This window comes from Mustelus asterias, chromosome 1 (assembly GCF_964213995.1).
Source record: "Mustelus asterias chromosome 1, sMusAst1.hap1.1, whole genome shotgun sequence".
NCBI classification, from domain to species: Eukaryota; Metazoa; Chordata; class Chondrichthyes; order Carcharhiniformes; family Triakidae; genus Mustelus; species Mustelus asterias.
In genome coordinates, this window is record NC_135801.1 from 46115176 (window position 1) to 46137111 (window position 21936).

The following is a 21936-nucleotide window of genomic DNA, read 5'->3' on the forward strand; positions in this document are numbered from 1 at the left end:
TGTCATTTATATTAATGATTTGGATGAGAATATAGGAGGCATGGTTAGTAAGTTTGCAGTTAACACCAAGATTGGCGGCATAGTGGACAGTGAAGAAAGTTATCTCTGATTGCAACGGGATCTTGATCAATTGACCCAGTGGGCTGACGAATGGCAGATGGAGTTTAATTTCGATAAATGTGAGGTGATGCATTTTGGTAGATTGAACCAGGACAGGACTTACTCAGTTAATGGTACAGCTTTGGGGAGAGTTACAGAACAAAGATCGAGGGGTACATGCTCATAGCTCCTTGAAAGTGGAGTCACAGGTGGACAGAGTGGTGAAGAAGGCATTCGGCATGCTTAGTTTCATCGGTCAGAACATTGAATACAGGAGTTGTACAAGACATTGGTAAGGCCACACTTGGAATACTGTGTGCAATTCTGGTCACCCTATTATAGAAAGGATATTATTAAACTAGAAAGAGTGCAGAAAAGATTTACTAGGATGCTACTGAGATTTGATGGCTTGCGTTATAAGGAGAGGCTGGATAGACTGGGACTTTCTCTGGAGCGTAGAAGGCTGAGGGGTGATCTTATAGACGTCTATAAAATAATGAGAGGCACAGATCAGCTACATAGTCAATATTTTTTCCCCAAAGGTAGGGGAGTCTAATATTAGAGAGCATAGGTTTAAGGTGAGAGGGGAGAGATACAAAAGTGTCCAGAGGGCAATTTTTTCACAGAGGGTGGTGAGTATCTGGAACAAGCTGCCAGAGGTAGTAGTAGAGACAGGTACAATTTTGTCTTTTAAAAAGCATTTAGACAGTTACATGGATAAGATGGGTAAAGAGGGACATGGGCCAAATGTGGGCAATTGGGACTAGCTTTGGGGTTTAAAAAAAAAAAGGGCGGCATGGACAAGTTGGGCTGAAGGGCTTGTTTCCATGCTGTAATCCTCTATAACTCTATGATCAGTTCTTAAAAACCCTTTTCATATACAAGTGAGTGCCTTTTTTGTTTAGCTTAACTCATTTCTAACTAAAGGATGAACACACCATTTTTTCTGTTTAATTCACTCTGGATTTAGCTCCAAGTCCTGTGTGAAACCAAGAAATGTGATTTTAATTTGGATTTTTCCTTTGTCCTTTGCCATACAAAAATGCCTGACACACAATCAAAGGCCCAGTTAACATCAGGAGCCTAATAGTAATTCATATCATTGTTCGACAGGTTGAAACACATTTTTAAAGAAGTTATGTTTTTTCTCCAAATAATAGGATTGGTAAATTTGGTGATTCAACAGTAAAATCTGGTTGCCATATTAATTTACTCCTAAAGTAACATTGTACCTGGAATAAGTTTTCTTCTAGCCATTGCTGCAGCTCTGTGAGATTCATATTCCACAAATGCAAATCCACGGTTCTTTGTCTTGTCAGTGGCACTGGGGTAGACAATAACATCAACAACGCCTTCAGTAACCTTCTTCATCTCCTCAAGGATTTCTTCCTTTTTTTTCTCTTTTGGAATTGCACCAATGAACAATCTGCAGTTATCCAAGCTAACACAAACACCAATAAATTTTCCAGGTCGAATTTCATAATTGTTAAGCATTTTGATTGCATTCTGCGCTTCTTCTCTTGTTGTATACATTACAAAAGCATAACCTCGATTCTCACCACTAAATTCCATCATTAGCCTAAACTCATAGATTTTCCCTGCTCGTTGAAACACAGGTACCAGTTCGTCTTCATACATGTCTCGTGGAATCTTTCCTACAAAGACTTCACATCCTCGAGGTGGTGGAGGACCTTCCCAACCTGTTAAAGCAGAGGATGTATTTAATCATTTGGTACAATTAGCATCAGATTAATGAATAGATTAGGGACTATACTATAATTTATAAATGTACACAAATACCAGATTAAGTTTTAATGCCACATTTCAAATTTAATATTTATTTGCAGTGAATTGTATCTAAATAGGATAACAAAATAGATTTAGTTATAAACGACAAGAGGTGAGGCCACATTGCATTTGGTACTGGGAAATGAACCGGGCCAAGTGTTAGATTTGGTTGTGGGAGAGCACTTTGGAGATAGTGACCACAATTCGGTGTCTTTTGTTATTGCAATGGTACGGCAGGGCAAGGTTTACAATTGGGGGAGAGGTAATTATGATGTGATTAGGCAAGAATTAGGGGGCATAAGTTGGGAACAGAAACTGTAAGGGAAAGGCACTAATGAAAAGTGGAACTTTTTCAAGGAACAAATACTGGGTGTCCTTGATAGGTATGTCCCTATCAGGCAGGGAGGAAATGGCCGAGTGAGGGAACCATGGTTCACGAAAGAGGTGGAATGTCTTGTGAAAAGGAAGAGGGAAGCTTATGTAGGGATGAGGAAACAAGGTTCAGATGGCTCGATTGAGGGTTGCAAGTTTGCAAGGAACGAGCTGAAAAAGGGGCTTAGGAGAGCTCGGAGGGGACATGAGAAGTCCTTGGCGGGTCGGATCAAGGAAAATCCCAAGGCTTTTTACTCTTATGTGAGGAATAAAAGAATGACCAGGGTGAGGTTGGGGCCGGTCAAGGACAGTAGTGGGAACTTGTGTATGGAGTCAGTAGAGATAGGCGAGGTGATGAATGAATACTTTTCTTCAGTGTGCACCAAGGAGAGGGGCCATGTTTTTGAGGAAGAGAAGGTGTTACAGGCTAATAGGCTGGAGGAAATAGATGTTCGGAGGGAGGATGTCCTGGCAGTTTTGAATAAACTGAAGGTCGATAAGTCCCCTGGGTCTGATGAAATATATCCTAGGATTCTTTGGGAGGCAAGGGATGAGATTGCAGAGCCTTTGGCTTTGATCTTTGGGTCCTCGCTGTCCACGGGGATGGTGCCAGAGGACTGGAGAATGGTGAATGTTGTTCCTCTGTTGAAGAAAGGGAATAGAAATGACCCTGGTAATTATAGACCGGTTAGTCTTACTTCGGTGGTTGGTAAATTGATGGAAAATGTCCTTAGGGATGGGATTTACGGCCATTTAGAAAGATGCGGATTAATCCGGGATAGTCAGCACGGATTCGTGAAGGGCAAGTCGTGCCTCACAAATTTGATTGAATTTTTTGAGGAGGTAACTAAGTGTGTTGATGAAGGTAGGGCAGTTGATGTCACATACATGGATTTTAGTAAGGCGTTTGATAAAGTCCCCCATGGTCGGCTTATGATGAAAGTAAGGAGGTGTGAGATAGAGGGAAAGTTGGCCGATTGGATAGGTAACTGGCTGTCTGATCGAAGACAGAGGGTGGTGGTCGATGGAAAATTTTCAGATTGGAGGCAGGTTGCTAGCGGAGTGCCGCAGGGATCAGTGCTTGGTCCTCTGCTCTTTGTGATTTTTATTAATGACTTAGAGGAGGGGGCTGAAGGGTGGATCAGTAAATTTGCTGATGACACCAAGATTGGTGGAGTAGTGGATGAGGTGGAGGGCTGTTGTAGGCTGCAAAGAGACATAGATAGGATGAAAAGCTGGGCTGAAAAATGGCAAATGGAGTTTAACTCTGATAAATGTGAGGTGATTCATTTTGGTAGGACTAATTTAAATGTGGATTACAGGGTCAAAGGTAGGGTTCTGAAGACTGTGGAGGAACAGAGAGATCTTGGGGTTCATATCCACAGGTCTCTAAAGGTTGCCACTCAAGTGGATAGAGCTGTGAAGAAGGCCTATAGTGTGTTAGCTTTTATTAACAGGGGGTTGGAGTTTAAGAGCCGTGGGGTTATGCTGCAACTGTACAGGACCTTGGTGAGACCACATTTGGAATATTGTGTGCAGTTCTGGTCACCTCACTATAAGAAGGATGTGGAAGCGCTGGAAAGAGTGCAGCGGGGATTTACCAGGATGCTGCCTGGTTTGGAGGGTAGGTCTTATGAGGAAAGGTTGAGGGAGCTAGGGCTGTTCTCTCTGGAGCGGAGGAGGCTGAGGGGAGACTTAATAGAGGTTTATAAAATGATGAAGGGGATAGATAGAGTGAACGTTCAAAGATTATTTCCTCGGGTGGATGGAGCTATTACAAGGGGGCATAACTATAGGGTTCGTGGTGGGAGATACAGGAAGGATATCAGAGGTAGGTTCTTTACGCAGAGAGTGGTTGGGGTGTGGAATGGACTGCCTGCAGTGATAGTGGAGTCAGACACTTTAGGAACATTTAAGCGGTTATTGGATAGGCACATGGAGCACACCAGGATGATGGGGAGTGGGATAGCTTGGTCTTGGTTTCAGATAAAGCTCGGCACAACATCGTGGGCTGAAGGGCCTGTTCTGTGCTGTACTGTTCTATGTTCTATGTTCTAAACTTGTTCATGTTAAGTTTTGGTATGTGCATGAAACCTTCTTCCTCAAATTATGTTGTCTTGTTTTCTCAAATCAGGCATTAACCATATGGTGAGCAAGTTACCTTTCTGAGTTCTTCAAAAGCTCCCTCAAATAGTCATTACAAAATGCATATTGATTCTGTCAAGAATTTACCCCAACTCAAAAGGCTTTTTATATTCTGACGAATGGTCATCCAGACTCAAAACATTAGCTCTATTCTCTCTCCAAAGATGGTCAGACCTGCTGAAATTTTCCAGAATTTTCTGTTTTGCGTTATTGTATGAGCTATTTATACTGTTAGATGAAACAAATGCCCTGTCTTTAGCAGAGGTATATCCTGAACGTGTTACTTCACATTGAACACCACTTCTAAGAGGCACAAAGGCATCAAGGGCACAGAATGTACTCTTGACTAGGGGACTTCAATGCCCATCAGTTGCCTCATTACTGACCAAACTGGACTATTCCTGAAGGACATACTAGGTTGGTAAGAAAACTAATTGAAAGAAACACTAACTTGACCATGCCTCATCATTTACCTGTTGCAGATATGTCTGTCCATGGCAAAAGTGGCCACCACATAATGTTTGTGAAGATAAAGTCATGGATCCACACTGGCAACAGCTGCCATCATGCTTTGTGGCACCACCACTGTGCTAACTGGGATAATTCAGGCCAAACCAAATAACTCAAATATCGGCATCCTCCGAGGTACTGCGGGCTATCAAAAACAGCAGAACTGTACTTTACTACAATCCCTAACCTCACAACATATCTCTTGCTCTAAAATTACCATGAAGCCAAGTGACTGACTCTGAAGCAATGAAAAATATCGAAGATCAAGCCAGTAACAGCACCAAACACACCAAAAATGAGGCATCAACTGGTGAAACTACAATACAGGCCTACAAACATACTATACTGTGGAATCAGTATGCCATAGACAGAGCTAAGCAATCCACAACCAACAGATCAAATTAAATCGCTACAGATCAGATTATGATTGGCCTCCATTGTTCTTTTGTCAATTAAATCTGTTCCCTTGGGTTCTCAATCCTTCCGCCAATGGAAACAGATTTTGCAATGTACGTTTTACAATATAAAATAAAAGAACATGTGGAATTAAATATATTTTCCTTCTCCTTTCACATTTTCCACCATTTACTCTGGCTCTTAGTCAATCCACTTCCTGCTGCCATCAGACTTTTGAATGCACCGACCTCGCACTAAGTTGATCTTTCTCTACACCCTAGCTATGACTATAACACTACATTCTGCACGCTCTCCTTTCCTTCTCTATGAATGGTATGCTTTGTCTGTATAGTGCGCAAGAAACAATGCTTTTCACTGTATACTAATACATGTGACAATAATAAATCAAATCAAATCACTTATTTGGATTTTATAGGTGTGATTAAAGCAAACTGATTTTGAATTGTCACTTTGCATCTGAAATCCAACCATTTTGTACAAACTAGATCAGATCCACCTCATGTCCAAAGGGAAAAAAACCAAAAGGTATATTTTTTTAATATAAGGCACCTTCTATGTTTCTACTTATTCATAGAATCATAGAATCATAGAAACCCTACAGTGCAGAAGGAGGCCATTCGGCCCATCGAGTCTGCACCAACCACAATCCCACCCAGGCCCTACCCCCACATATTTACCCGCTAATCCCTCTAACCTATGCATTTTTTAGGATTCTAAGGGGCAATTTTTAACCTGGCCAATCAACCTAACCCGCACATCTTTGGACTGTGGGAGGAAACCAGAGCACCCGGAGGAAACCCACGCAGACATGAGAAGAATGTGCAAACTCCACACAGACAGTGACCCGAGCCGGGAATCGAACCCGGGACCCTGGAGCTGTGAAGCAGCAGTGCTAACCACTGCGCTACCAGTTATTTCAAGAAGAAATTTGATCTAGCTCTTGGGGCTAAAGGGATCAAGGGTTATAGGGGGAAGGGGGATCAGGATATTGAATTCGATGATCATCCATGATCAAAATGAATGGTGGAGCAAGCTCAAAGGGTCGAATGGCCGACTCCTCCTTCTAGTTTCTATGTTTCACCTGATTCAGAGACAGCATCGGGGAAAAAAAACAAGCTTTAGGAGCCAGAGGACCTGGTGAACCTGCTTTACCATTCAATATGATCATAGCTGAGCTTGAGCTTCAACTCCACATCCCCACTAGGAATAGAAAAAGACTTGCGTGCATTTACATGGCACCTTCCGTGACCTCAGATATTTCATGATGTGGAGATGCTGGCATTGGATTGGAGTGGGCACAGTAAGAAGTCTCACAACACCAGGTTAAAGTTCAACAGGTTTATTTGGAATCATGAGCTTTAATCTGGTGTTGTGAGACTTCAGATAACTAAAAGTTTAAAGTTTATTTATTAGTGTCACAAGTAGGCTTACATTAACACTGCAATGAAGTTACTGTGAAAATCCTCTAGTCGCCACACTCCAGTGCCTGTTTGGTTACACTGAGGGAGAATGCACCTAACCAGCACGTCTTTCGGACTGTGGGAGAAAACCGGAGCACCCGGAGGAAACCCACATGGACACAGGGAGAACGTGTAGACTCCACACAGTGACCCAAGCCAAGGGTCCCTGGCGCTGTGAGGCATTAGTGCTAACTACTCAAACAACTCTGCAGCTAATTTTTTTTTTTTGAGTGTCACAGCTGTTATGGACAGAAGAGAAAGGCAAACTCTTCTTGTCAATTGTTCAGAAGCAGAGGGTATTTTTGAAGTAGGCTGTGGTGTGTTTCCCCAACAGTCAGTTTACAGGATCCATCTATTCATAACTTACAGCAAATTCATGTTACGATTGGCTCAGCAGGCTAGTTTATTCATATTCAAACCCAGGGGAAGAGAATTCACAATGCCCCACTCCACTCCACACACAGTAAGGGGATAGAAAAAAAATGTAATCTATGGATAGGAATAGTAAGTGAGTCCAATGAGGAGTTCTTTCATGTAGGAGCTCGAGTTCAACTGACTGAAGATTGCAGTCTTTACAGATGATGCTGATACCTTAAGATTAAGTTAGTACACAGATCAATTCTACAGTTGATGGTAGGAAGTTTTTCAAGACTCAGGCTTCTCGGTGTTCACTGGATGGACGGTCAACAGCAGATTATGGGCTTTTCAGACCTCAAATGAATGTAGGGATTTAAAAATGGTCACTCAAGTCACATTACCTTCTTTCTCCCCAGTAATTTCAAAGGGATGTTTAGTGTCTGGAACTGGCTTTGACATCAGGGCTGAAATGCCCCAACCATTCTGAAAAAGTTACCATCCATATTCAGGTTCTTTTGGTGCGGAGCCATTACCTAGGTAGACCCTCTGACTCCACTAGAGGGGTAACGTTATCAAAGTGCAAATAATTGTCAGTGGTCCCCTTTTGAAACAGACCTGGACAATCTCAGGTGCAAGATGGGTGTATCAACAACTCTAGGCATAATGGGTTTCAACCCGCAAGTCCCCTGCTTTTGTGATTATAACATCCTCAAAGCTGGCTCAGAGATTCTTGGATGATGAGGATTAGTATCTTGTAATTCTTCTCAGTAGCTTCCAGAACAAAAGACCAATCCACGTATAGTGGGCAGCACGGTGATACGGTGGTTAGCACTGTAGCCTCACAGCACCAAGGACCCGGGTCCAATTCCGGCCTCAGGTGGCTGTGTGAAATTTGCACATTCTTCCCGTGCCCGCGTGGGTTTCCTCCGGAAGCTCCAGTTTCTTTTCACAGTCCAAAGATGTGGGGGTTAGGTTGATGGCCATGCTCAATTGCTCTTTAGTGTCAGTAGGATTAGCAGGGTAAATATGTGGGATTACAGGGATAGGGCCTGGATGGGATTGTTGTCAGGGTAGGCTCGATGGGCCAAATGGCCTCTTTCTGCAGTGTAGGAATTCTATGAGCCACCAGTGGATATAATCCTAACCAACGTAGTCTCTCCTCATATGACAGACCTGCAATCCCAGAAATCAACCTGGTAAACTTTTGTTGTACTCCCTCTATAGCAAAGAGATCCTTCCTCAGATAAGGAGACCAAAACTGAACACAATACTCCAGGTGTGGCCTCACCAACGCCCTATACAATTGCAGCAAAACATCCCTATACCTATACGCAAATCCTCTCGCTATGAAGGCCTACATATCATTTGCCTTCTTTACTGACTGCTGTACCTGCGTGCTTACTTTCGGTGACTGATGCACGAGGACTGCAAGGTCTCGAGTATCCACCTCTCTCCGTTTACACCCATTCAAGTAATAATCTGTTATTGCTTCCAAAAAGGATAGCCTCACATTTATCCAAATTGTACTGAATCTGCCATGCACATGCCCACACACTCAGCCTGTCCTGAAGCATTTCTTGCAGCTCATCCTCCCAGCCAACTTTGTATCATCTGCAAATTTGGAGATAATGCATTCAGTTCCCTCTTCCAAATCATTAATATATAATGTGAACAGTTGTGATCCTAGCACAGATCTCTGCAGAACCCCACAAGTTACTGACTGCCAATCAGAAAAAGACCCATTTACGCCAACTCTTTGCTTCCTATCTGCTAACCAGCTTTCTATTCACCTCAAAATATTACCTGAAATCCCAAGTGCTTTAACTTTACATAGTAGTCTGTTATGTGAGACCTTGCTGAAAGCCTTCTGAAAGTCTAAATAAACCACATCCACTGATTCTCCTCCGTCAACTCACCAGTTACATCCTCAAAATATTCAAATAGATTCGTCAAGCATGATTTCTTTTGTAACTCCATGCTGACTTTGTCTGATTATACCACTGCCTTCCAAATGCAGAATTATGAAATCCTTGATAATAGACTCTAGCTACTTACCCAGTACTGATGTTAGGCTCACTGGTCTACAGAACATAGAACAGTACAGCACAGTACAGGCCCTTCGGCCCTCGATGTTGCGCCGAGCTTTGTCCGAAACCAAGATCAAGCTATCCCACTCCCTATCATTCTGGTGTGCTCCATGTGCCTATCCAATAACCGCTTGAAAGTTCCTAAAGTGTCCGACTCCACTATCACAGCAGGCAGTCCATTCCACAACCCAACCACTCTCTGAGTAAAGAACCTACCTCGGACATCTCTCTTATATCTCCCACCATGAACCTTATAGTTATGCCCCCTAGTAACAGCTACATCCATTCGAGCAAATAGTCTCTGAACGTCCACTCTATCTATCCCCTCATCATCTTATAAACCTCTAAGTCGCCTCTCATCCTCCTCTGCTCTAAAGAGAAAAGCCCAGCTCCCTCAACCTTTCCTCATAAGACCTACCCTCCAAACCAGGCAGCATCCTGGTAAATCTCCTTTGCATTCTTTCCAATGTTTCCATGTCCTTCTTATAGTGAGGTGACTAGAACTGCACACAATATTCCAAATGCGATTTCACCAAGGTCCTGTACAGTTGCAGCATAACCCCACAGCTCTCAAACTCAAACCCCCTGTTAATAAACACTAACACACTATAGGCCTTCTTCACGGCTCTATCTACTTGAGTGGCAATCTTCAGAGATCTGTGGATATGAACCCCAAGATCTCTCTGTTCCTCCACATTCCTCAGAACCCTGCCGCTGACCCTGTAATCCGCATTCAAATTTGTCCTCCCAAAATGAATCACCTCGCACTTATCAGGGTTAAACGCCATCTGCCATTTTTCAGCCCAGCTCTGCATCCTATCAATGTCTCTTTGCAGCCTACAACAGCCCTCCACCTCATCCACTACTCCACCAATCTTGGTGTCATCAGCAAATGTACTGACCCACCCTTCAGCCCCCTCCGCCAAGTCATTGATAAAAATCACAAATAGCAGAGGACCCTGTGGTACACCGCTGGTAACTGGTCTCCAGTCTGAAAATTTTCCATCCACCACCACCCTCTATCTCCTATGAGATAGCCAGTTACTTATCCAATCGGCCAAATTTCTCTCTATCCCATACTTCCTTACTTTCTTCATGAGCCGATCATGGGGAACCTTATCAAACGCCTTACTAAAATCCATGTATACGACATCAACTGCTCTACCTTCACCTACACACTTAGTTACCTCCTCAAAGAATTCAGTCAAATTTGCGAGGCAAGACTTACCCTTCACGAATCCGTGTTGACTATCCCAGATTAAGCTGCATCTTTCCAAATGGCCATAAATCCTATCCCTCAGGACATTTTCCATTAACTTACCGACCACCGAAGTAAGACTAACCAGCCTATAATTACCAGGGTCATTCCTATTTCCTTTCTTGAACAGAGGAACAACATTCACCACTCTCCAGTCCTCTGGCACTATCCCCGTGGACAGTGAGGACCCAAAGATCAAAGCCAAAGGCTCTGCAATCACATCCCTTGCCTCCCAAAGAATCCTAGGATATATCCCATCTGGCCCAGGGGACTTATCGACCCTCAGGTTTTTCAAAATTGCTACTACATCTTCCCTCAGAACATCCACCTCCTCCAGCCTATCAGCCTGTATCACACACTTATCCTCAAAAACATGGCCCCTCTCCTTGGTGAACACTGAAGAAAAGTATTCATTCATCGCCTCTCCCATCTCTTCTGACTCCATGCACAAGTTCCCACTGCTATCCTTGACCGGCCCCAACCTCACCCTGGTCATTCTTTTATTCCTCACATAAGAGTAAAAAGCCTTGGGGTTTTCCTTGATCCGACCCGCCAAGGACTTCTCATGCCCCCTCCCAGCTCTCCTAAGCCTTTTTTTTAGCTCATTCCTTGCTACCTTGTAACCCTCATGCGACCCAACTGAACCTTGTTTTCTCATCCTTACATACGCTTCCTTTTTCCTCTTGACAAGACATTCAACCTCTTTTGTGAACCATGGTTCCCTCACTCGGCCATTTCCTCCCTGCCTGACAGGGACATACCTATCAAGGACACGCAGTATTTGTTCCTTGAACAAGCTCCACTTTTCATTTGTGCCTACAGTTCCCTGTTTTCTCTCGACTTCCCTTTTTGAATAGCAGGCTTACATTAGCTACCCTCCAACCTGTAGGAACTATTCCAGAGTTCCAAAGAATTTTGGAAAATAACCATCAATGGACCTATTTCTAGGGCCACTTCCTTAAATCCTCTGGGATGAAGATTATCAGGACTTGGAGATTTATCCACTTTAATCCCATCAACTTCCCCAAAACCATTTCTCTACTAATGCTGATTACCTTCAGCTCCTCACTAAAACATGTTTCTCTCAGCACTTCTAGTACATTACTCATGTCTTCCTTTGTGAAGGCTTCAGCAAATAATGCCTTTCTTTGGTAACTTGAAGCCTATGGTGCAAGCACAGAAGACTAGGTCCAATACTGCAAAGCGTATGCATTGCTTCTTCTGGGCTAATAATATTGAGGGTGATGAAAAGCAGAAAGTAATCCTTTTGATAGCATGTGGGGTCCCAACTTTCAGCGTGATAAAAAGTTTGACCTATCCAGATGCCCTTACTTGAAAACCTTTAACGAGTTAGTAGACTTGGTAAAAGGCTACTTTGACCCTAAGCCCTCTATTATATTCCAGCAATACCACTTCAACACAGCATGGTGAACTTCTGGGGAATCTGTCACTGCCTTCCTGATCAGATTACGAAACTTGGCAGAGCACTGTCAAATCGGGCCACCCCAATCAACATGTTGCCCTCTTTTTAGGTCAAACAAAACCAAGTAAACAAACTCAGATTAAATCAGGACAAAGATAGACTGGTATGTGGAATTAACAACGTGACAGCTCAAAATAAACTATTGGCAGAACCCAACCAAGATCTAAAAAAGGCCGTTGAGATAGCTCTATCACCGTTGAATGTATGAAAGGAACTACTCATGTCGTACTCACCTACTCATGAGTAGGTTTTAGACAGCAGTGTCCTCTGATTGAGGGAGGGACCTTGTGTAATGTCCATTCCTCAACTGAGAACATTTGCAAAAGTAGATTACCAGAGAATCTATTACAATGTTGGAGCCCAAGTTGCATCAATAGGAAGTCAAAGAAAGGCCGTGACAGTCTTAAGACTACTGGGGAACATGTTCCAGGAGATTGGAGGCATGGTTAGTAAGTTTGCAGATGACTTCAAGATTGGTGGCATAGTGCACAGTGAAGAAGGTTATCTAAGATTGCAACGGGATCTTGATCAATTGGGCCAGTGGACTGACGAAAGGCAGATGGAGTTTAATTTAGACAAATGTGAGGTGATGCATTTTGGTAGATTGAACCAGGGCAGGACTTACTCAGTTAATGGTACAGCTTTGGGGAGAGTTACAGAACAAAAATCGAGGGGTACATGTTCATAGCTCCTTGAAAGTGGAGTCACAGGTGGACAGAGTGGTGAAGAAGGCATTCAGCATGCTTGGTTTCATTGGTCAGAACATTGAATACAGGAATTGGGAGGTCTTGTTGAAGTTGTACAAAACATTGGTAAGGTCACACTTGGAATACTGTGTACAGTTCTTGTCACCCTATTATAGAAAGGATATTATTAAACTAGAAAGAGTGCAGAAAAGATTTACTAGGATGCTACCGGGACTTGATGGTTTGAGTTATAAGGAGAGGCTGGATAGACTGGGATTTTTTTCTTTGGAGCGTAGAAGGCTGAGGGGTGATCTTATAGAGGTCTATAAAATAATGAGGGGCATAGATCAGCTCGATGGTCAATATCTTTTCCCAAAGGTAGGGGAGTCTAAAACTAGAGGGCATAGATACAAAAGGGTCCAGAGGGGCAATATTTTCACACAGAGGGTGGTGAGTGTCTGGAACAAGCTGCCAGAGGTAGTAATAGAGGTGGGTACAATTTTGTCTTTTAAAAAGCATTTAGACAGTTATATGGGTAAGATGGGTATAGAGGGATATGGGCCAAATGCGGGCAATTGGGATTAGCTTAAGGGTTTAAAAAAAGTTGGGCCGAAGGGCCATGCTGTAAACCTCTATGACTCGATTGTAGATTCCAGACAATGGACTATTGCAAGTACTGCGAAAGACCACAACCAAGGCAAAGTTATTGGGGCAGGCACAACACATGATATTTAGAAAATAGGCCAAAGCTCAGTACCAGACTACACCTTTTAGGAATGCCAACTAACGGAAATAGGGGTGATGCAATTAAACCACATTACCACAATGAAGGTCACCCCATAATGGTGGAGCTGTTAGTAAATGGCCACCTATTAAAAATGGAGGGGGACACAGGAGCTGCAGTCTCTGTTATCGGGGAGCAGACCTATGATCACCTCTGAACTGGTATTCAGTTCCTGAGCTTACAAGACACAAAGATCAGGCTAGCCAACTCCACAGAAGCATTACAAATACGTGGAACCATGGTGCAATCAGCTCGACTCCCACTCATTATTGTATGGGGACATGGACCGAGGAGGTTGGCTCCAGCACATCAGACTGAACTAGCTAGAGATCTTCAAGCTGAGTGTAGGAGGCTGCATCAAGTTATCAACAGGTACCCTGAAGTTTTCCAGAAAGGACTTAGATGACTAAGGAGAACCACAGCCAAGATCTACATTGACCCTGATGCTACGGCTAAGTATTTTAGAGCAAGACCAGTTCCATACTGTTTGTTGGAAAAGATAAAGGGCCTATACAGGTACACTCGCCTGCCCTTCAGGGTCTTATTCGCATGAGCCATTTTGCAAGAGATCATGGTGAACATACTCCAAGGATTACCCCAAAGTGGCGCTGTCCTGATGATGTCCTGGTCACAGGGACTTCAAAACGAGAACACCTTGCAAACTTAGAAGAGGCCTTGCGAGGTTTCTCATAAGGAGAAGGGGGGAAAGTGCATCTTTCAAGCAAATGCCATGACCTACTTAGCTATCGGGTGGACAGCAAGGACCTACATCTGGTGGAGGACAAGGTATGGGCGATTAAGGAAGCACCAACTTCAAAGAACACCACAGAGTTGAAACCTTTCCTGGGGTTAGTAAATTATTACGAGAAATTTATTCCGAATTTGGCTTCCTGACCAGCACCCATGCATACCCTGCTATGTACACACTGAAGTGGTTTTGAGAGGCGTCACAGATGGAGGCTTTCAATAACAGCTTCTGTCATCTAACATATTGGCCTTTTAAAAAAAACTACAGCACAAACAGGCCCTTCGGCCCACAAGTTGCGCCGAACATGTCCCTACCTACTAGGCTTACCTATAACCCTCTATCTTACTAACTTCCATGAACTTATCCAAAAGTCTCTTAAAAGACCCTATCGAATCTGCCTCCACCACCACTACCGGCAGCCGATTCCACGCATCCACCGCCCTCCGAGTGAAAAACTTACCACGAACATCTCCTCTGTACCTACTCCCCAGCACCCTAAACCTGTGATCTCTTGTGGCAACCATTTCAGCCCTGGGTAAAAGCCTCTGAGAATCCACTCTATCAATACCTCTCAACATCTTATACACCTCTATCAGGTCTGAAGAAGGGAAAGGGTTAATTTTTTTTGTACTCAACGTATTTTGTACCTAAACAGTTGAACTTTGTACCTGGAATGTATCATAAACATAACCCTTCCTTATGGCTAGTCTCCCCTTTGTTTATATTGCTCCTGGTAGTAACCCAAGCCATCTGTTCTTGGTTTCATCTTTTACTTTTAGTAGCACAAGCCATTTGTTCATGTCTTTCATCTTTAACTTTTAGTAGTATAAGCCATTTGTTCATGGTTCCCTCGCTTGTTTATACCATTCTGATAAAACAGTTAAATATAGATATTGGGTTGTAAGTCTTTCTTTCCCATAGGCTTGTCTATGATTTAAACAAAGGAAGAAGCTACCAAATGGTAGAGTGCGAGAATGGCCGTTTGAAGGAGGACTCCCACTGGGACAGCTGCAATCGCACACAGTCACTTCAAAGGAAAAGCCGCGGGAAGAGCAGGGGACCAGAGGTGGCACCTTGACTACAACTACCAGGAGAATTGTGCTTTATGACCCAAGGATGCCAGATAGTCTCGAACCATGATCCAGAGACGATCAGAAGCTGTTAAAGGAACTATAATTTATGATCAAGGACTGTTAACTGGACTTTGCTTTATGGCTTGTATTGGGAACCCTGATGTATAAATGTCCACGCTTCTTGTGTTCAGAGAGAACTTTGGCTTCCGCTTTCAAGGGGTCAGGTTCTCCCTCAAGCTTGTGAGAACAAAGCCGGACTGTATTTTGACTCATACCAGCCTCAAGAGGTATTTTTACTGACTTCATTTGGTGCCGAAACCTGGGAGACACCCCGGGATCTATTTGCGGGGACTCTGTTTGCGGGCCCAGGTTGAATGGCCACAACCTGGGCACTGGAATAGAGTTCTGAACCTAATGGGGTGAGTCAAACTACAGTGGGGTAAGCATATGTGATGAGAGAGTGTGAGTGTGAAAGACGCCCATACCTTGTCCTCCACCAGATGTAGGTCCTTGCTGTCCACCCGATAGCTAAGTAGGTCATGGCATTTGCTTGAAAGATGCACTTTCCCCCCTTCCCCTTATGAGAAACCTCGCAAGACCTCTTCTAAGTTTGCAAGGTGTTCTCATTTTGAAGTCCCTGTGACCAGGACATCATCAGGACAGCGCCACTTTGGGGTAATCCTTGGAGTATGTTCACCATGATCTCTTGCAAAATGGCTCATGCGAATAAGACCCTGAAGTGACGGACAAGGAGGCATTTGTCTTTTATACCCAGCCTTAGACCAAAAGTTAAGAGGGGAAATCCCCCACGCTGAGGCCAGGATTTTGAAGTGGGTATAAAGACTGGAGAAAAGTTGCCTGAAATGTGATGTTCAGACATGAGTGAGAAAGAAACTGTCTGTGTGAGAGAGAGACTGTCTAAGTGATCACCGGAGTAGAAGCCGGCTTAATAGTGTAAGCGGTGGTACTGAGGGATTTGATCGCCCCTGACAGGTATCACCAGACTCCGATAAGAGCAGCCTAGGAGTGGGAGAGTGAAAAGGGGGAGTAGAAGACTCCAGGTGGTGAGTATAAAACGTATCTATATTATGGCGGGATCACAAGGACAGTGGGGGCCCCCGGGCTCCCTGATAAATGAATATATGTCTGAGAGGGATAAACTTATTAAACAGATGAGAAAAGGGGGGTGGGACCTGTTTCACCCGCTAGACCAACAACGGAAATGGTTGGAAAAAGAAAAGAAAGACAGAACTAAGAAAATTGGAGTTCTCTTGGTTCACCAATTAACCGGATTAATTGAACAGGTCTCAGTCTCGGGTAAGAACTGGGCTGACAGCAAAGCAAAAATCAAATTGTTGGAATCACGCATTAGAGAATTAGAAAAGAGAAACCAAAGTTTGGAGGACCCCGGCTGGGGATCCTTGCCTCCCTATAGGATGGCCATAAAACCCACAGCACCCGTAGGAGACTTCGACCCCGATGAGGAAGAGGTCTATGATCTTGCTCCTATAACTCGGGGCGGGACATTGCAGGACCCCACTGCCCGATACCACCCCTTTACCCCAGGAGAAAGACAACAAGTTTTGGCTTCCCTGGGAAAGCTCCAGCCTCAGAGTAACAATAGCAAATTTTGGGCAGAACTGGATACCATTTGGGTTGGACACCAATTACACTTGCGGGATATACACCAGTTGGTACGGGCCACTTGCCCACAGGATAAGTGGAGACTAATGGGTGACGGAGCGGGCTAGGTAACGCCGCCGACCAAGCTCGGTTGGATTACCGAGGCGGAAAGTGGACGTACGCAACAGCGACAAACGCCGAGATTGAGGCAATGATTGAACCATTTACTCGGTTTAAGGCGGAAGTCCAACGAGTCTTGGGCAACGCACCAACCAACTGGTCCAGAATTACCAATACTAAACAACAAAGGGGTGAAGGAGCCTCTGAATTTGGGGAACGACTCTTTAGAGTATATCAAGAATGTTCGGGAGTGCCCGACACTGCCCGAACAGATAGAGCCCTTTTACAAGCATTTAAAGATGGGCTGTCGCCAGCTCACCAAAAAATCCTTAAAATGGGAATTCTCAGTACCCGGGGCTATGATGAGTTAGTAGAATGGGCATCTGGAATTAAAGATGAATCAGATGAAAAACCCTACCCACGAATAAAACAGGAAACTGTAGGTGCAAATGGTAAAGGAATTAAGCCAAATAAAACATGCCACAATTGTGGAAAGCCAGGCCACTTTGTCAGAGATTGTAGGGTTCCGAAGGGGGGGTAGAAGGAAGGGCCTTACTTGCCAATTTTGCAGTAAGGATGGCCACACAGAGGCCACTGGTTGGAGCAAACACGGATGACCTAGTCAGGCTTCCCCCGCTGTCACGGAAAGGGTAAAATGACAAGGGGCAGCCCCCATGAGTTTGGGTAAGGAGGGTTGAATCTACGTGTCTGCACTAGTAGGGGGCCGACAATGTGAAGTGCTGGTGGACACGGGAGCCTCCATATCTATCACTGACCTACCCTTATCCACCACCAATAAAATGATTTATGTAAGAGGAATTAATGGACAGAAGACCCCTGCCTACTTAAGTGAAACCACCCTAGTAGAAATTAATAACCTGTATATCCCTATGCGATTTTATGTATGTAAAAATAATGAAGGAACTATTATGGGAAACGACTTGATAAAGGAATACGAAGTTTTAATAGATTGTGGGAAGGGCAAATTAATTTGGCCCCGTCCTGACGGAAGAAAGGACAGGGTAGGAACCTATGGAAACTATTTAGGAATCGTCCATGCCGCATCTGTAATAGGACGCGACTGGCAGTTAGGAGATAATGGATTTGGCGCCATCTGCGCCTCTGTCCCAGGGGTCTGGGCAAAAACTAAACTGGATACCGGGCTAATTAAGATTGACCCCATAATAGTGGGAGGTCCTGAGCATAAACCTCACCGACAATATCCAATTAAGCCCGAAGCCAAGAAGGCGGTTGAGGAAATTGTGAAGGGATTGGTGGAGGGGGGGATCCTGCGGGAGGCTACTAGTACCACTAACTCCCCTACTTGGCCAGTGTCCAAACCGGATGGGAGTTACCGATTAACCATTGATTATACCGCTTTAAATAAAGTAACTCCTAAACTACATCCCATCGTGGCCAGCCCCTCCACTATCCTAAACGGATTGTCACCATCCCATGAGATTTTTAGGGTATTAGACATTGCCAATGGGTTTTGGTCCATCCCGTTGGATTTTGATTCACAGGATAAATTTGCTTTTACAGTAGGTGATAAGCAGTGTACATGGACTAGGCTCCCTCAGGGATTCCATAACAGCCCGGCCATATTTCACTGGGTAATGAGTAAGGTACTGGAACAAGTGGAGCTCCCAGAAGGGAGCACAATTTTGCAGTATGTAGATGACATTTTGATAGCCTCTGAAACTAAAGTGGGACATCAGACAGCATTATATTCGGTCTTGAAGCACTTAGAAGATCGAGGATTAAAGGTAAACCCAAAAAAGGCCCAAATAGGAAAACTACAGGTATTATATTTGGGACATTTAATATCCAAAGGGACCAAGGAAATGCCCATAGACAGGAAAATGGCAATGCAACAAATGCCGAGGCCAGTAACTGTCCGAGGGGTAAGAAAGGTTTTAGGATTGTTTAATTACAGCCGCAACTTCATACCAGAATATGCCAAATTAGTTGAGCCAATCCAAAGGCTATTAAAAGGGGGGAAACCCGCTTTGGAAGCTGTGGAGTGGGGATTCGAACAGGAAGAGGCATATAGTAAATTAAAGGTAGGATTAATGTTGGCTCCGGGACTTGGGTTACCAGATGTTAGTAAGGATTTCCATATCTATTGTAACAATGAAGGAGGGTTTTATTCGGCGGTAGTGACCCAAGTCCATGGGGATAAACAGCGGCTGGTGGGTTATTATTCCACAGCGGAGGGCCCGTAGTAACTGGGTTACCCAGATGTATAGCCGCATTGGATTGTGCAGCTTGGGCAGTACAAGTCAGCGAGCCCATTGTAATGACAGGAAATATAGTCTTGCACACCAAACATACCTTGGTGGAAATGTTAAACACAGGGAAATTGCAATCTGTCTCAAATATGAGAAGGGCGAAGTGGGAGGCAGTACTTCTTCCCCCCACTAAGTCCATCATCATCGTACGAGACATGAAAGAGAACCCCGCCGAAGGAATGTTAGGTGAAGGGAAACCACACACGTGCGGCAACGTAGATGAGGAGATAGAGGAAAATAGGATAAAGGATGTGCCCTTGGAGGCACCGGAGGAGACCCTGTTTGTGGATGGGTCACGGAAGTATGTAGACGGGTCACCGCGAACGGGATGGGCGGTGGTAAATGCGAGCTTACAAGTGGTCCAAGCAGGAAGGATAGAGGGAGGTATGTCAGCACAAGTGGCCGAACTGATAGCCCTGACCCAGGCTTTTACTGAGGCAGCGGGAAAAAGGGTAAACATTTACACCGATAGTAGATATGCATTTGGAATTATCATAGATTATCATAGAAACCCTACAGTACAGAAAGAGGCCATTCGGCCCATCGAGTCTGCACCGACCACAATCCCACCCAGACCCTACCCCATATCCCTACATATTTTACCCACTAATCCCTCTAACCTATGCATCTCAGGACACTAAGGGGCAATTTTATCATGGCCAATCAACCTAATCTGCACATCTTTGGACTGTGGGAGGAAACCGGAGCACCCGGAGGAAACCCACGCAGACACGAGGAGAATGTGCAAACTCCACACAGACAGTGACCCGAGCCGGGAATCGAACCCAGGTCCCTGGAGCTGTGAAGCAGCAGTGCTAACCACTGTGCTACCGTGCCGCCCAAATTGTGCATGACTATATGACCGTTTGGGGAAGAAGGGAATTCGTTACAACAGGAGGCACTCCAGTTAAGCATGGACAGATAATCAAAGCCTTATTGGATGCCAGTGAGCTCCCATTGGAGGTAAAGGCACACCAAAAGGAACCAGATAAACAAAGCCCTGAATGGTATATTTTTAAGGGAAACCAGGCAGCCGACAAAGCGGCACAATCAGCCTTAGAAACAGGAGAAGTGCAAGCCGTGTCGGCTGCCTCGGTTAAAGTTGAACCCTCAATAGACATCTCACAGCTACATGCTGACACACCTGAAGAACGCGCAAGGTGGAAAGCTCAAGGAGCTACGCCTGATGAAAAGGGTGTATGGAGACTAAACGATAGAGTTCGAGCGCCAGACTGTATCCAGCACACCCTGATGCAGTTACATCATGGACTGGCACATGTGGGAAGGGATGCCATGACGACCAGTATAGGGAAAGAGTGGTGGTGGAAAGGAATGGGACGGGACATTGCACGATATTGTCATCGGTGTGTAACCTGTGCCCAGTATAATCCAGGGAGGCCTGTAAAAATCAGGATCGGGCACCAGCCTCGCCCTAAGGGTCCCTGGGAACATCTACAAATTGATTTCACAGGACCGCTTCCTCAGTCACACGGGAAAACCTACTGCTTGGTGATAATTGACCAGTTCACCAGATGGGTAGAAGCGTTCCCGACTAAAAATTGTTCAGCCACTACTGTGGCAAGAATATTAGCTGAGGAAGTTATCCCAAGGTGGGGGGTACCGTTACAAATAGACTCTGATCAGGGCACCCACTTCACGGGAAGGGTAGTAAAAACCATTTGTCAACTTATGGGGATAAAACAGAAATTTCACATACCCTACCATCCTCAAAGTTCGGGAATGGAGGAGCGTATGAATAGAACACTCAAGACCTCCCTAGCTAAGGCCATGCAGGACTCAGGAAAGGGATGGACCAAGATGTTACCCATTATATTAATGAAGCTTAGAGCCACTACGAATCGAACCACCGGGTTGACACCATATGAGCTAATGACCGGAAGGGCTATGCAACTGCCCGAGTCCATTATTACCGGTGGGGCGGATGTAGGCCCATTACGGGATAGAATTAGACGATATGTTTTAGAATTAAGCGCCCAACTGAAGGATATGCGAAAAGCAGTAAGGGAAAACCAAGTAGCGAAGGATGAGCAAAATAAGCTAGAACAGACCCCTGAGGTACCCCCGGCGGGCAGCAAGGTTATGGTGAAGACGTTACCTGGGAAACCTGGGTTCGCCCCCAAATGGAATGGCCCCTATGAGGTCATAATTAGTGGCGATACTTGTGCCTGCATGGATATGCAGGGCAGGGGTGTCTGGAAACATTGGACTCAATTAAAGGAATATACCAGTGCCAAATGCAAAAAATTATGTAATGTGCTCAATTCACAGATACGCGAGACGGTTGACCTCCAAGCAAGCTGAGCGGGTTCACGGGCAGTGGCGCGCGGGCGGTATAGCCTTTGGACCATTGTATAGCGGTCTCGCGGGTTATTAGTTAAATGATAGGATGATTTTCTTGCTGCTTCTCACGACCCTTGCTCTGCTAGTTACGGAGGGGAAGTATAGGTGGAATTGTGTAGACTTGGGGACAGAGCATCGCAAGCATCTCTGTAACGATGATTCTGTCTATTGTAACCTTCCGACACATGGAATAGGCCCATGGGAGGTTACCCGTAGGGACCACTGCTCGGGATTTCTTAACCATACCATGTTGCCAACTCTGTTGGGGGGCAAG

At 44.7% G+C, this 21936-nt stretch overlaps 1 protein-coding gene across 1 annotated transcript in view; it reads right to left on the reverse strand.

The window, feature by feature from the left end:
- Positions 1-21936, reverse strand: part of rbm46 (RNA binding motif protein 46) — a 180383-nt gene that overhangs the window by 141685 nt on the left and 16762 nt on the right. Inside the window, exon 2 of the mRNA XM_078212050.1 lies at positions 1332-1799. Coding sequence (XP_078068176.1) covers positions 1332-1799 — 468 coding nt within the window. The remainder of the gene's footprint in view (positions 1-1331; positions 1800-21936) is intronic.